This window comes from Microtus ochrogaster, unplaced genomic scaffold (genome assembly GCF_000317375.1).
Source record: "Microtus ochrogaster isolate Prairie Vole_2 unplaced genomic scaffold, MicOch1.0 UNK1, whole genome shotgun sequence".
Lineage (NCBI taxonomy): Eukaryota > Metazoa > Chordata > Mammalia > Rodentia > Cricetidae > Microtus > Microtus ochrogaster.
Window position 1 is genome coordinate 30,505,509 of NW_004949099.1, and position 15,302 is coordinate 30,520,810.

At 39.6% G+C, this 15,302-nt stretch overlaps 1 protein-coding gene across 1 annotated transcript; it reads right to left on the bottom strand.

Moving 5' to 3' along the window:
- Positions 1-8,644: 8,644 nt before the first annotated feature.
- LOC102000840 (olfactory receptor 6C4-like) lies at positions 8,645-12,224 on the bottom strand. The gene is made up of 3 exons (XM_005365319.2): positions 12,148-12,224; positions 10,422-10,497; positions 8,645-9,666 (listed from the first exon to the last, which is right to left on the bottom strand). Exon 3 carries the CDS (start codon positions 9,626-9,628, stop codon positions 8,645-8,647), a length of 984 nt encoding a protein of 327 aa, XP_005365376.1. The 5' UTR covers positions 9,629-9,666; positions 10,422-10,497; positions 12,148-12,224.
- Positions 12,225-15,302: the final 3,078 nt, after the last annotated feature.

Below are 15,302 nucleotides of genomic sequence, written 5' to 3' on the forward strand. Positions count from 1 at the left end.
CTTTGCTGTTGTCTCTGTGGCTGGCTGACAGCTACCTGACTTCTGGCCCTGAGGAATGTCGCTCTCTTTCTCCCTCATTCTCTTCTCATTCTTCTTTAGCCTAGATTTCTCCTCCTATTTATTCTCTCTGCCTGCCAGTCCTGCCTACCCTTCTTCTGCCTAGTTATTGGCTGTTCAGTTTTTCATTAGACCAATCAGGCGCCTTAGGCAGGCAACACATCTTTACATAGTTAACAAATGCAGCATGGACAAACATAACACATCTTTGTCTAGTTAAACAAATATTCCACAGCATGGAGGTTCCTTCAAAAGATCTAGAAATAGAACTACCTCATGAAACAGCTATACCACTTGTGGTAGTTGGGATGTAATTGCCCCTATAAGCTCATAGGAGTGGCACTATTAGGAAGTATGGTTTTCTGGAGTCGGCATGGCCTTGTTGGAGGAAGTGTGTCACTGTGGAGGGAGGCTTTGAGGCCTCGTGTATACTCAGGGCATACCCAGTGTCTCAGTTCACCTTCTATTACCTGTGGACCAGGAGTTCTCAGTTCCTTCTCCAACCCCATCCCTGTCAATACACTGCCATATAGCTTTGCACTCTGATCTTCAAGTGTTTATTTATTTATTAAAACACAAATAAAATATCACTATGAGCGCCAGTGGTCTATTCTTATATATTCACTATCTTAAACCACAGCTTTCCATTCTCCCTTGAAGGACATGTGTGTGTAGTTCAGTTCCAGACTACAGTGAGTCCTGATGCTGTGACTATTCCTATACAAGTGTTTGAAAACAGAAGAATTTGAGCCTTTGAACAAATAACATTCAATTAACATGTACAAGTTCTAACTAATGGGCTGGATCTTTTGTGCATTATATAAAGGTACAGGTTGTGTTCCAGCATTGTTTGTATTTTATGTACTTTACCCATTACTCCCTCTTACATACACTGGTCATCTTCCTTTCACGCTTTTCTTTCTTCCATGTGCACCCTTGTTTTCAAATCTAGATTCTGAATGTGAGAATGCGTGCAATGTTCGCATATACGTGGTTTGTTGTCCTTAACATGGTGATCTCCAATTCCACTCTTGCAGATGACATGCATATCTTGTTTTCTGTTGGGAAACAAAACACCATAGTGTCTACATGGCACACTTCCTTTACACACTCACCTTCTGCTGGGCATCTAGGATGATTCCATAAACTTACATTGCTCATAGTGAAAGACAATCACGCATGTGCAGACATCTTTGTAGTCTGCTAAGCAGATCTCTTCAGGATTGCAGTGGTACAGCTGGGTCACTGGGTGATTCTGTTTCTAGGGGTTTGCTTTGCTTTTAGGAAAAGGGATCTTACTCCATAGACCAGGCTGGCCTTGAACACGCAGAAATTCTCCTTCTTCATTCAGCCTGCTGAGTGCTGGGATTGTAGATGTGAGCCACCACACCCAAACTTTTCAGAAAATCTCATACATTATTTAGCAGACACGATACTTAAATTGTCACCAAGAACTTTACAAAGACACCATCCTCTCTGCATCCTCATCAGAATTTGTTGTTTATTTGGTCATTGCCAATGTAACTTGAATGAGATGGAATTTCACATGGTTTTGATTAACAATTCCCCGATGTTAAGGATATCGGATGCTGTTTCCATATATTTATTAACCATTTGTGTTTCTTCCTTTGAGATTTCTGGATTGTTTATTCTATTTCATTGGAATATATATATATATATATATATATATATATAATTTGTGTCATACTGTGTTGCTTTTGTTGTTATTATTCTGAAGTATAATCTAAAATTCACTACTCTGGTGCCACCAGCATTGCTCTTTTGACTTAGAAATGCTTTAGCCATTCTAGGCCATTTGTTTCTGCGTGTTAATTTGAGGGTAGTTTTTAAGTTTCTGTGAGAATGTCAGTGAAATTTTTTAAGAATTGCACTGAATTTGAAGATTTTTTTTTGTAATATAGAAGTTTCCACAGTATTAGACTGACCCAGGAGTATGCGCAGTCTTCCTGCCTTCTGGTGTCTCATGTTTTCCTTTGGTATTTGTCACTGTAGATGCCTTCTCCCCCATAGGCTTATCCATAGGTAGCTGTAAAGCTATTGTGAATGGCACTGTTTTCATGGTTACTGTCTTAGCATGTTTATTACTGCGGTATAGACAAGCTACTGGTTTTGCATGCTTATTTGTGTCTGGATTCTTGGCTAAAAGTGTTTGTCTGTTCTAGGAGTTTTTTTTTTTTTTAATTTAGTTTAAGGATCTGTTACATATAGGACCATGTCATCTGTGAATAGAGATTTTTATTTAATAGGGATAGTTTTCTTTCTTTTTTTTTTTTAAAAAAAAGTTTCCCCCTCTAGATTTATTTATTATGTATACAGCGTTCAGCCTGCAGGCCAGAAGAGGGCACCAAATCTCATTACAGATGGTTGTGAGCCACCATGTGGTTGCTGGGAATTGAACTCAGGACCTCTGGAAGAGCAGGCAGTGCTCTTAACCTCTGAGCCATCTCTCTAGCCCCTGATAGTTTTACTTCTAACCTTACTATTTTTTTCCATTTCATTTCTTTATTTTTACATTTGAACATTTTAAGCATTATACTAAACAAAAGCCCAAAGACTGATCATGTTGTCTCCTTTCTGATTTTAGATGGCTCAGCAGGTGGAGGCCCTTGCCTCTAAGCTTGACAATGTCCATTCAGTCCCCAGGAGTCACATTTTAGGAGCAACCTGATGCTCACAAGTTTTCCTCTGACCTACACACACGTATGTGGCATGTGCTTCAACACATACATACATGCACAAGTATAAATCAGTGCAATAAAATTTTAGAGAAAATTTCATCTCCCCAACAGTATAGTGTTGGCTGTACATTTGCCATAGATGGACACCAATGTGTCCATGTGTGTCCTCTCTCTTCCTAGTTTCTTTTGCACTTGTAGTATAAATGGCTAACAAAGTATTATTCAAAGCCTTTTTCTGCATACTGAGAATGTCACAGTTTCTTTTTTTATTTTAATTTATTGAAAACTATCATTTACATGCCAAATCCATTTCCTACTACCTCCCCTCCTTTTGCTTCCTTCACTTTCCCTCCTCCCATCCCCCATCCCACTCTCCATCCACTCTTCAGAGAGGTTAAGGCTTCCCATGAGGAGTCAACAAAGTCTAGCACATTGCTTTGAGGCAGGGCCAAGGCCCTCCCCACTATATGTAGGCTGAGCAAGGTATCCCTCCAGAGAGAATGGGTTCCAAAAGGCCAGAACAAACAGTAGGGTAAATCCTGATCTCACTGCCAGTGACCGCATAATCTGCCCCAGCCATACAACTGTCACCCACATTTAGAGGGCCTAGTTTGATACTATGCTGGTTCCTTTGCTGTCAGGCCAGAGTTGGTGAGCTTCCATTAGCTCAGGTAAGCTGTTTTAGTGGTTGTCCCCATTTCCCCATTATGATCTTGACCTCTTTGCTGTATTCTCATTCCTCCCTCTCTTTGACTGGACTTTGAGAGCTCAACCCTGCTCCAGTGTGGTTCTCTGAATCGGTTTCTATCAGTTGCTGAATGTAGGTTCTATGATGACATTTAAGATAGTCCTCAATCTGACTACAGGGCAAGGCTAGTTCAGGTACCCTCTCCACTATTGCTTAGGGTCTTAGCTGGGGTCATCCTTGTGGATTCCTGAGAATTTCTCTAGTGCTAGGCTTCTTGCTAACCTCATAATGGCTCCCTCAATCAAGATATCTCTTTCCTTGTTCTCCGTCTCTGTCCTCCCCCCATCTTGACCATCCCATTTCCTCTAGCTCTCTTCCCTGATCCCTCCTCCTCCCCTCTTCCCTTCTGCCCCCTCTTCTTTCTCTACCCCCATTTCTCAGGATATCTTTTAGCATAATATCTGACAAAATAAACTTTAAACTAAAACTAAGCAAAAGAAGTAAAAAAGAACACTTTATTATACCCAAGGGAACAATTAGTCAAGAAAACTTTAGCATCCTAAATAGAAATGGACCAAAATCTGGTGTATTTGATCTCTTAAAAAGCACAATGGTAGACATAAAGACATAGAAAATCAATTAAAGCCAACTATTGCATCATTTATAGTACAAAAAGCATTGGCAAAATCAAGATAGAAAAACAATAAGTTTAAAAATTAATAAAAGTTAAAATAACAATGAATGAATGAAATAAAGGAAAGTGTCAGAGAATGGAAAAATTAATGTTCAAAATTAACTTAAAAATGAAGTCCACACAACACTTAGAACATGAGGCTTCCTACCTAAAGAGCATGTAATTATCTGTGCCCAACCTTCCCTTTCTACCTGCCTGCCAGTTACCCCACCACAACCAGCCAGGCACTGATGCCTTGCAACTTCCCACCAGAAGAGACAACCCCTGGTCTGGCCACTGATACTCTTCTGTTTGCCTGCCAGTTGCCACACTCACCATTCAGCAGACATGTGCACCTCCAGAAGCCTGATCAGAACTGCCACCACCCAGGCTTCTTTCTTTAGAAACCCCAATCACAAGCCAAATAGGTGGCCCCAAGATTGAATACCAAGCACTATTTCGCTAACTCACAATCGGACAGCTTGGGCGTAATGCCAAACAAGTGTTTAAACAACAACCCAACAAAAAAGAGACCAGGTACCCACAACACGAATAACTGCCAAAGATCTGAATAATTCCAGATGCCTAGATCCTATCCCAGAAAGCAAACAAGCAGAATGAATAGCTAAGACAATATGTCTCCTCCAGACATTAGTGCTTCTAATGTACTGACATCTGAGAAAACCAAATTTATGCACGTGACAATGATTATAAACAATAATTAGAAATATGTTCAAGAAACTCAAAGAGGATATAGATAAAAACTTGAACAATGACATTGAAAACACAAACAGCAGAATGGAATAATAAATACAGTTCAAGATATGAAAATAGAATTTAATAAAGAGATGGAATCTCTAAAAAATTACTCAAAGTGAAGTAAAACTTGAAATGAAATTCTTGAAGTCAAACAATATGTTCAGTGGAAAGTATCTCAAACAGATGGAATTATGTAGAAGAGAAAATATCCAGTCTCGAGGACAAGATAGAATAATGTTCAAAAAAATGTAAAATCTCAAAAGAAACCAAGAATTGAACATGTAGGTAATATGGGACATTATAAAATGACCAAACCTGCAAGTACTCTTATACAAGGAGTAAAAACCCAAGGTTAAGGGCACAGAAAAATATTTTTCATAAAATCATAGAAGAAAATTTATCAAATCTAATGTTCAGAACAAAGGATGGACATTAAGAATGGCAATAAACAAAGAACAATTTAGCCACAGGACAGGACATCAGAATAACATTTGACTTTTAAATGGCAACTTTGAAAGCCAGGAGTCCCTAGACTGATGTTTTACAAGTTCTAAAGAACCACAGAAGCCAAATCATATTGCTATACCCAGCAAAACTATCAGTCATCATCAAAGAAGAAAGAAAAAGTTTCCATGATAAAAAGAGATTTAAGGAATTTATGTCCTTAAAACCAGCCTTACAGTAGATACTAGAAGGGATACTTTGGACTGAAGAGACGATAAAACTTAATATTCAGGAAAACACAAGGAATACATAATTCCTGAACAGTTAGCTAAAAAGCAATCTAAGAAAATAACACCACAACAAAACAATGGGATTAATATACATTACTCAATAACAACTCTCATTGTCAATGTTCTCAGTTCCCCAACAAAAAGACACAGACTAAGGATTTAATTAGAAGACAGGATCATTCTTTTTTCTTTGCCTCTATGATACACACCCCACTATCAGTAGATATTACCTTATGGTTTTTACCTTTTGGATGGAGAAGCTTGAAGGAAATGTTTGGAATCACAAATACAAATTTGAAATACAAATAACAAGTAGACAAAAATGATATATGCACTATATTTCTTCTTCTGTAGGTTTGGTAAGTTTATTTTTCAAAGACATAGTTCTATTTTACCTTGATTATCAAACTTATTAGCATGAAGATAGTTATACTGTTTTGTTTTTGTTACTGTAATCCCTGCAGGATATGTGGAGTCCCAGCCCTGCATTCTTCACATAGAAACCTTGCCTTGTCTGCCTTGTCTCTCACTCTACTTCTGGTTATTCTTAATTAATGATTTTAAATATTTTATGAGTTACTTCAAAGAATATAATTCTGCTTAGCTTATTTTTCACTTTGCCTAAAGATTCTTTGTTGAATACGTATTACTGGTAAGCATACTTGAATATCTTCCATTGGAATTCAAATTGTGCTTTTCCCTTTAAATTTAGATGCTTACGTAGTTAATTTTACATTGCTTTCAAGTAATCACATTTTCTAGACTATATTGCAGGAGGTTTGATATGATCTATTATTTTATCTTATTTTTCTGAAAAAGCGCCATCAAATTTTGTTAGTATTATTTTCTGTCAGCAAATTGTTATTAACAGTGAGCTCTTTACAGCTGAATGTTAAGCTCTCCTGGAAAATTTGTTGCTACTTCTGCAATTTATTTCTCTGTGACTTAAGAACATATTCTATGTTTTCCTTCTTGTGAAGAGTTTTGAGATTGAGCTTACTGCTCAGAAGAAGGTCTATCATTAAGAAATCCCCATGTGCATATAAAAGCAATGTGCATCCCACAAGTGCAAAATGAAAGAACCTGCGATAATTAGTGAAGCCCAATTTGTTCATGGATGGACTTAAGTAAATCTCAACTTACTTTTATTTTCCCATTAATCACTGAAACAATGATGTTGGAACAATTACAACAACAGTGTTGTGTGTTCTTTATTATCTTTTTTGTTGATTCCACTTTTCTCTACATTTTAAAACTACCCTGGTCTATACACACATGTATACTTACTGTGGCTTCATTTATCAGTCTACTTGTATTACTTCAATATCATTATTAGCTTTTCGTCTTGAAATTTTGCTGTTTTGAACCTAAGGCTGTTTCTATGTTTGTAATCAATCATAATTAAAAGCCCCTTAAAAGCAATAGAGTTTTAATCTACTTAAACTTTGTCAATATTATAAAGTTGGATTTAACTCTGTGGTCTCAATATTTAATTCCATTTGTCCTTTCTATAATATTTAGGTATCCTACTTAGCTGTCTGTTGCTATGATAAACTCCATGACAAAAAGCAACTGTGGAGAAAAAGGACTTATTTGGCTTCCAGGTCACACTTCATCATTGAGGGACTCCAATGAAGGAACTCAAGGCAGGAATTTGAAGCAGAAATGGCAGAGGGATGTGGTTTACTGGTTTACTCCCAAGGTCGCAGTCAGTTGCCTTTCCATACAGTCCAGGGACACTTGCCCAAGGATGGCATTGCCCATGTGTGTTGGTCTCTCCCACATTACCTAACAATCAAGGAAATGCCCCACAGACATGTCCACAGCCCATCTGACAGAGGCAATTTCTTCAACGGAGGGTCAATTTGACAACAAAACTATTCAGGTCAAGAGTGTTTTCCTCCCTTGTTACCTATGCAGCTCATCTCATGACTCATGATTGATCAACAGATTCGTTTTTCCTTAGTGCTCAGATGGGGGTCTGATCCTGTCCATAAATTCATCTCAACAGGTTATCACCACAGTTAGACTTCTTTCCCCTCAGAAGTAATTTCTCCTGGACTGTTTGCATTTCCCAGCACGGGAACCCACATAACAACTGCACTCTGCTCCACATTCCTAGCTCTCTGGCCCTTTGTTGGTCCTTCAGTTCAGGGGCTCAGACTGGAATCAGCCTGGCAAATGAATGAAAGCAATGTGGATTTTGGATATCAGTGCTTTTCATCATGGTGAAAACTAGAGGTGTAACAATGTCAGCTTATAGATAAATGTTCTTCATGGGAAATAATTGCAGTGAGTGGTGTTAAATTATTTATTAATATCATGACATTTATTGTTTAAGCATCATTCAAATTTTGGTATGATGATCACATAAATCTGTTGCTGAATATATTTTATGTTCTTAGTAGTCATGAATTTAATACTTTATTTCAAACTCTATCCTCATAGTTTCTCTTTCTTTCTCGCTCCATCACTAAAAAGTATGTGCAAAACCATGACTTCCCAGATTCAACATATATAAAATAAATGCATGGATAATTTGAGAAGCATTATTGAAAATGTAACACCTACATAATATGTATGAGGCTTTGGTTTTAATTGCTACCAAAGCTGTTATAGAAAGATTTTCATATCAATGATGACAGAAGTTACAAAATAATCCACACTATTTCAGAATTACGTATACTAAAGAGTTATTTATTTGGGGGAGACTCACAGATCACTGTAGTAGATGACAGTCCTCTGCACAAACAGGAGACAGAAACCGAATCTAGCATCCGGAAGTGAGAGCCAAAAGCAAGAGAGTGAACAAACGATTTAAAATTGCATTTATAGTATAAGAGAACATGACCAAGTGGGCTAATATCTTAAAGGCTATTGGATGAAGGAGCTCCCACAGCATCAGAAGAAGCCTTCAGATGGAATTACTGGATCAGTCAGCCATCATTATAAGAAGCAACAAGCAGAATTCAAAACAAAGAGCATGCTGCGTGATTTCCATAGAACATTTATGGAAAAATGGAGTTAGACTAACTTAAGGACAGAGGGTATTTTTCCTGTTATATATGTAATATTTGACCCTGGATACTGCATCCCTGAGAGCCTGGTGGACCTGCTTGTTGCGCAGGGTGTAGATGGCAGGGTTCAGAAGCGGGGTCAGCACTGTGTTCACAAGAGCAGCCTCTCTGTTGGTGTCCAGCCTGCTTGTCTGCTTTGGCTTAATGTATATAAACATACAGCTGCCAAACATCAGCGAGAGGACGATGAGATGAGAGGAACAGGTGGAAAAAGCCCTCTGTCGCTCCCTGGCTGACGGCAGACGCACTATTGTGACTACTATATTGCTGTATGCAAAGACGGCTATAAGAAGGGATGTAAAAAGCACAATTAAAGCAAAGTTAAAAAACAGCATTTTGATAGACCTGGTTTCTGAACAGGAGAGATTTGCCAGTGGTCCGAAGTCACAGAAGAAGTGAGGAATGACATTGGGGCCACAGTAAAGTGACCGGGAAAGCTTTACAACTGGAATGGCCACGAAGAGGAATCCCAGAACTAAACAGACAGTAACAAGAAAGAAGCACATCCTTGGGCTCATGATGGTGTGGTAATGCAGAGGTTTGCAGATGGCCAGATACCGGTCCAGGGACAACACAGCAAGAAGGAAAAAAACAGTTGCCCCCAGGAAAAGAAAGACAAAGGCTTGGGTGAAGCAGGCTCCAAAGGAAATCCTTTGACTCCCTGAAAGAAAGATGACTAGCAGCTGAGGAATAACAGTAGAAATAAAACAACACTCAACAAAGGAGAAGGTGCTGAGGAAGAAGTACATGGGTGTGTGTAAGCGGTGGTCCTCGCAGGTGATGGCAATTATGAGCATGTTGCCCACAAGGGAAGCCAAGTAGGCCAGCAAGTGCACTAGAAATAGGAGGACCCCCAGGTGCTGGGCTGCAGGGAACCCCTCTAGGATAAACTCCTGGATGGCTGTCTCATTCCTGGTTGCCTCTGTCATCAGCATGCCCATGTCTTCAGTCTGTCACCGAGGGGTTTGCAGAACCGTGACTGAAAGGTGGAGAACTGTGTGTTACTAAAACTGTAAAAACATGGGAAGGCAGTCGGGCTTGTAGTCAGTGCATTCAATATGCCATTTTGTTCATAAGTAACAATAAATGATTTTAAACTATATGACAGTCTTTACATTGTATGTGCCCTAAAATACTAACTGTAGAAATCCTGCATGGGCCACACACCTTCATTAGGGATAATGTCATTCAACAGTGTTGATGGTTTTCCTATGTGGCTCACTGCCTGCTTGGAACTTTTATCTACTTAGTCCTGATACATATTTCTGGTAAAATAGCTTTCATGTCACACAGGCATGGATAAACATTGTGAAAGGGTAATAGCAATGTAAAAATCAACCTGGATCTGGGGTGTAGCTTGGAGGTGAGGTGCCTTTCTAATATGCATGAATTTGTGGTTTTAATTCCCACCCATGCAAAATGAGAGAAAACAAGCCAGACAAAAAAATTAAGTCATAGGTATTAGAGATATGGATCAGCAGTTAAGTTCATGTGCTGTTTATGCACAGTGCCTGGGGTCAGATCCCTGAACCCACATGGCAACCCCTAATCATTTGTACCTCGAGTTCTAGGAGACCCAGTTTCCTCTTCTGACTTCTGAGGGCACCAGGCACACAGGCTGTATGCTTACACTCATGATAGCAAAACACTCAATACACATACAATAAAAACAAATTCTCAAAAATTTAAGTCACAGAAGGCATTCATTCTACAAAATATATTCCTTTATCATACCTTAGCATTTGTGTCCATGTTTGGCCATATTATTATCAGCAAAACATCCTGGAGTCCCGGAGTCCCATCTGCAGTTCTACGAAGTGAATTAGATCAGAAGAGGCACATAAGTAACTCTAGTTGGATTGTCATAGGTTCATGTCTGGCTGCTCTCATCTAGAGCCCCAGATAGACAGTGAAAGAGAAGTATTTCCCCTCCATCCTGCGCTTGATGGTCAGTCCAGGGAGACATTCTTTCAAATGATCTTCTTAGTCCAGATATTTAAGAAAGTCAGGATGCTGGGGAAGTGGGTCAGCAGGTGAAGTGCTTGCTACCCAAGTGTGAGTTCAGATCCCAGCCCCTGTAAAAGGTCACAGTGGTGAAGTACATCTGTAACTCCAGCCTGGACAGGGTGAAGACAGGTAGATCCCAGGGGCCCACTCACTCAGCAAGCCAGTCCAGTTGAAACAATGAGCTTCACATTCAGTAAGAGACTCTAGCTCAAAATATAGGGAAGAATGTGATGAAGGAGGGTGTGCAAAATCAACCTCTGGCTTTTGCATGCACATATGTGGTTAAGTGCACACACACAGAGACATGCCTATTCCACCTACACAGGAACATACAGCCCCCCCCACAAATGCATACATATGCATATACCACACATACACATAACCTAAACATATAATATACCTTAAACACACACACATGCACATACCACACATGCATATCACACATACACACATAACACACACACACACATATGCTTATATACCAACAAAGAAAAGAATGAAAGACAAAACAATACCAAAAGTTGGGAGATAGCTCTGTTTACAATGTGAGTGTGGTTCTCTATAACCCAAATTGGAGGAGAAGGAGGAGGGGAGGAAGAGCATGGTAGCATGCTCTGTCATGGCTGAACTGATGCAGATAGACGGACTTCTGGGTTTGCTTGCCAGTCAGCCTAGACTATTTAGCAAGTTCTAGACCAATGAAGGACTTGGTTTAAAAGAAAAAGTGGATAGTACCTGAGAAATACACCTATATTGTACTCTGGTCACGACATACATGCATTCATATTTATATGTGTACATACATACATACATACAGACAGACAGACACACACAAACACGCACAGATCCACACATTAAAAAAGAACACTTAACAGAGTAGAGAAGATTTCCTGACTTAACTCCAGTGATAATTCTGATTCACTCTTCCTCCTAATTCTCATGTTAGCAGGATAAGTATTCTTTCCCCTAAATTGATAAAATATTTGTGTGTGAGCCTTTGTCTCTGGTCAACTGGAATCCACCTCAGATCTCAGACCTCCCTGGCTGACTTGGAACAACCAAATTGTCTCGCTCTTGTGAAAATTGTAGAGAAACCGGATGGAAGAAAAACACAGCTGGCATTTACAACAAACAAAAGGCAAGAGGCTCCACTCACACTGAGGCCGCACCCCTGCCACATGCAGCTCACAACATCACACTGAGGCCACACCCCTGCCACAAGCAGCTCACAGCACTCACACTGAGGCCACACCCCTGCCTCAAGCACCTAATAACAATCAGAACTCTTCCCTCAGCTATTTTCACTCTCAGAAAAAATTCAACACAGTGGTTGGACAGCTAAAATATGCATAAATAAACAATCATTCATAATTTTAAGAGTTAAATTCAGCATCTGTATTACATCTGCCAGTTCTTCCCAATCAATTAACAGCCTAAATTAAATCAAACTTACATCTCAGTGGAAGTCTTTTGTGGTAACTCCATGGGAAAACAACACACATCTGCTCATTGTTCTCTGAGAATTGAGAAGTGAGTCCACCTGGAATTCCCAAAAAGCTTTTGTGCATCTCCAGTCCTCCACACCTCCCTTGTATGCTCCAGCATCAGCAAGCATCCCTGCTGCTCGGAACATACTCCAGCCAGGGTACAAGGCAAGAGAGGCATCACTCAAAATGGTATATGCAGATATTTCTTGTATAGATGCTATTTTTCTTAAATGCTTTCCAAATCACTGAATTTGTTATTACCACTACTGCCAGCACCACTGCCAACCAACACATACATATTCTCAGATAGAGATGATACCTAAACCAGCAGGAGCAGAAATGAAAAGGACATGAATTTGTCCTAACATATATTTAGCACTCGACTGTCTCTTGATACTAATCAGGGTCTACCAGGTCCAGTGGGTGGCACCAAGAGACACTAAGTATCATTAGTAGATGGAACAAAGCCATCCACAGACTGTGTACTCTAGGATCCCTCATGATTGGTAATTTAGCATGGTTATGCATAGAATACCATTCAATAATAATAATAATAATAGTAAATTTGTATAATGTATTATTATATCTGATAATATATAATGATTAATAAGCATAATGTCTGCCCTTTCATTGTGTACAAAAATATACTATGAGCTCCCAAATGTCCTCATGAAAATATTTAAAAGTAGAGCACATATAATCCCCCAAAGTTCATTAATATCCAAAATGTATAATATTATTAATGCAGGATTAAAAGGTCAAATGGAGCTAGCTAACATTCATGGCACAGGCCTGTAATCCAAGCATTCATGTGATTAAGACAAGAGATTTACTGTGAGTTTGAGACCAGCTTAGGATTTACAGTGAACACCAAGCCAGCCAGGACTGGATGTCTAGCTAGCATGCCTTGAGCTAATATTTTAAAGCCACATTGAGAACTGGATCATTATACCATTGTACAAGTCACGTTTCTCCAGAGAAAGAGTAGTAATAAAAATAAAGAATAAAAAATTGTTACAAAGAGAATTCACTAGATTGACTTACACAATCTGGGTGAGTAGTCCAGTACTGGTTGGCTGCACACCAGAGGCTGAGAACCTGGTATGTACTCAGTCCATCATACTTGTTGCCTCTGCAGTTATAATTTGGTTCTGAAAGCATGAATAATTCCTGGAGACCTGCTGGTCTTCAGTCCACATTGGAAGACTGAAGAAGCTGAGTTCTGGTATCTACTCTGCTGTTTGACAATAGGATTGGTGTACTCACCAGCAAGAAGTGAAAAAAAGTAAGCCAAAGAGCTGTTTTTCCTTCAGTCCTCTGTATATATTGGATAACACCAGAAGATGCTAAAGGGTCTTTCTCTCTCTGTTAAAACAGAAAATATCCATACAGAGTTACCCAGAGGTACACTTCTTAGTTGATTCCAGATCTAAACAAGTTGGCAAGACAAACATTTTCTTTCATGTGTTGCCATTGGCCATGGTATTTTGCCCCAGAAATAGAAACCACAACTAAGACAGAAATTGGTACCAGGAGTGGGGTGTTTCTTGCGACAGACATGAATATGTATTTTGGGATAATTGTGAAAGGACTTTGGAATTTTGAGTTGGAAAAACCACTGAGTAAGTACTCAGAGCTTGGTGAAGAATTCTATAAAGACATAGAAGATATTGTCGAGAGCAGTGCAGAACATGGAAGCCTAACTTGTGGTGTTTCACAGAGAACTTTTGAGAGTTCCTTAAAGGCTTTATCAAGCAGTTGATATTCTAAATTAAGAACTATTGAAGTGAAACCTCTGCTTTCCTGAGACAATTCATACTTGTCAGCTTGGGCTAAACAATCAACTGTGGTTAAGAAGAGACCAAAATCATTAAGACGAATTCTCTGGGAAGTGTTTCCTCGTAGTTAGCACACAGATTCCAGAGCTGGTTAAATTTGTACCTCATGCAGCCAGTAAAACATGGCAGCATAAGAACCACCCAGGTGATACTGATTTTAAAGGTATGAAGAGGGCATGGACAACAGTTGAGGTTTGACAGTGTGGTAAATTAGGATTTTTTGAAGAGAGCCCAAGAGAAGCTCTTGGAGAGGTGCACAGTTGTAGTGGAGACCACAGTGTTTCGGAGATGTGACTTCTAGGGGACAATTGCCAAGGGCAGAAGCAGCTGTGGAACAGAGTTGGCCTATGGCTAGAAGAAAGCTGTATTGCTATGGATGGCAGAGATGAAGAGATGGCGTCTTTGGAAGACATAGGATTGTCTTTGTGTACCAGACAGCAAGCACTGAGCCTATTATACTGTACAACATTAATTTTGCTTTATTTTGATTGTGACTCAGCCCTGTTTCTTTGCTCTTAAAATAATTTAACTTATATTTTATTTGACAGGAACCCTAAGTTAAGAGACTTTAGAATTTTAGAAAGACTTTGAAATTTTTGTGATATTTTGGATTTTTTTCCCTAATAATTTTACTGTTTATTTGGGAGCTTCCCATCATGAACCCCCAGCACCCTCAATTCCAAGTCCTCATAGATCTGCCCTCCATCCTTGGGACCTCCCCATCCAAAAAAGAAGAAAAAGAAAAAAAATAAATCACTGGAGTATGATCAAACTCCCATTGGCCAGGCCACTTAAAGAAACTGAGTTCTTCACCACCCATATCCCTGCCAGAAGCCTTCAGTTGTGGAGAGCTACACTAAAGCAACCTTATCACAGTTTGCAGGAGTTCTCTTTGATGGCTTTCCATCTCGGCTGTTGTTTTCTGTAGTGGGGGTGAGGGTAGGGGTTATCACAGAAGCCTTCTATGTGCCTCCCCACCCAGTGGCCCCATGCACATGGACATCAGCATGGCCTTCGGTGGTAACACGGGCCATGGACATCAACACAAACTCTGGCTGCAGTAGGACCATGGACCCACACATGGCCCTCAGCAGCAGCAGGGACCCAGACACCACCATGGCCTCAGGTGAGACTTTGAATATTGTAGAGAAGTTTTGAACTTTGAAAACAACTTGGAATGTCTAAAGGTTTTTTTTTTTTTTTTTTTTTTGGTTTTTCTAGACAGGGTTTCTCTGTGGCTTTGGAACCTGTCCTGGAACTAGCTCTGTAGACCAGGCTGGTCT

Bases quoted from the DNA above. Each gene is read 5' to 3' on its own strand.
- LOC102000840 (XM_005365319.2), bottom strand. From the start codon at position 9,628: ATGGGCATGCTGATGACAGAGGCAACCAGGAATGAGACAGCCATCCAG.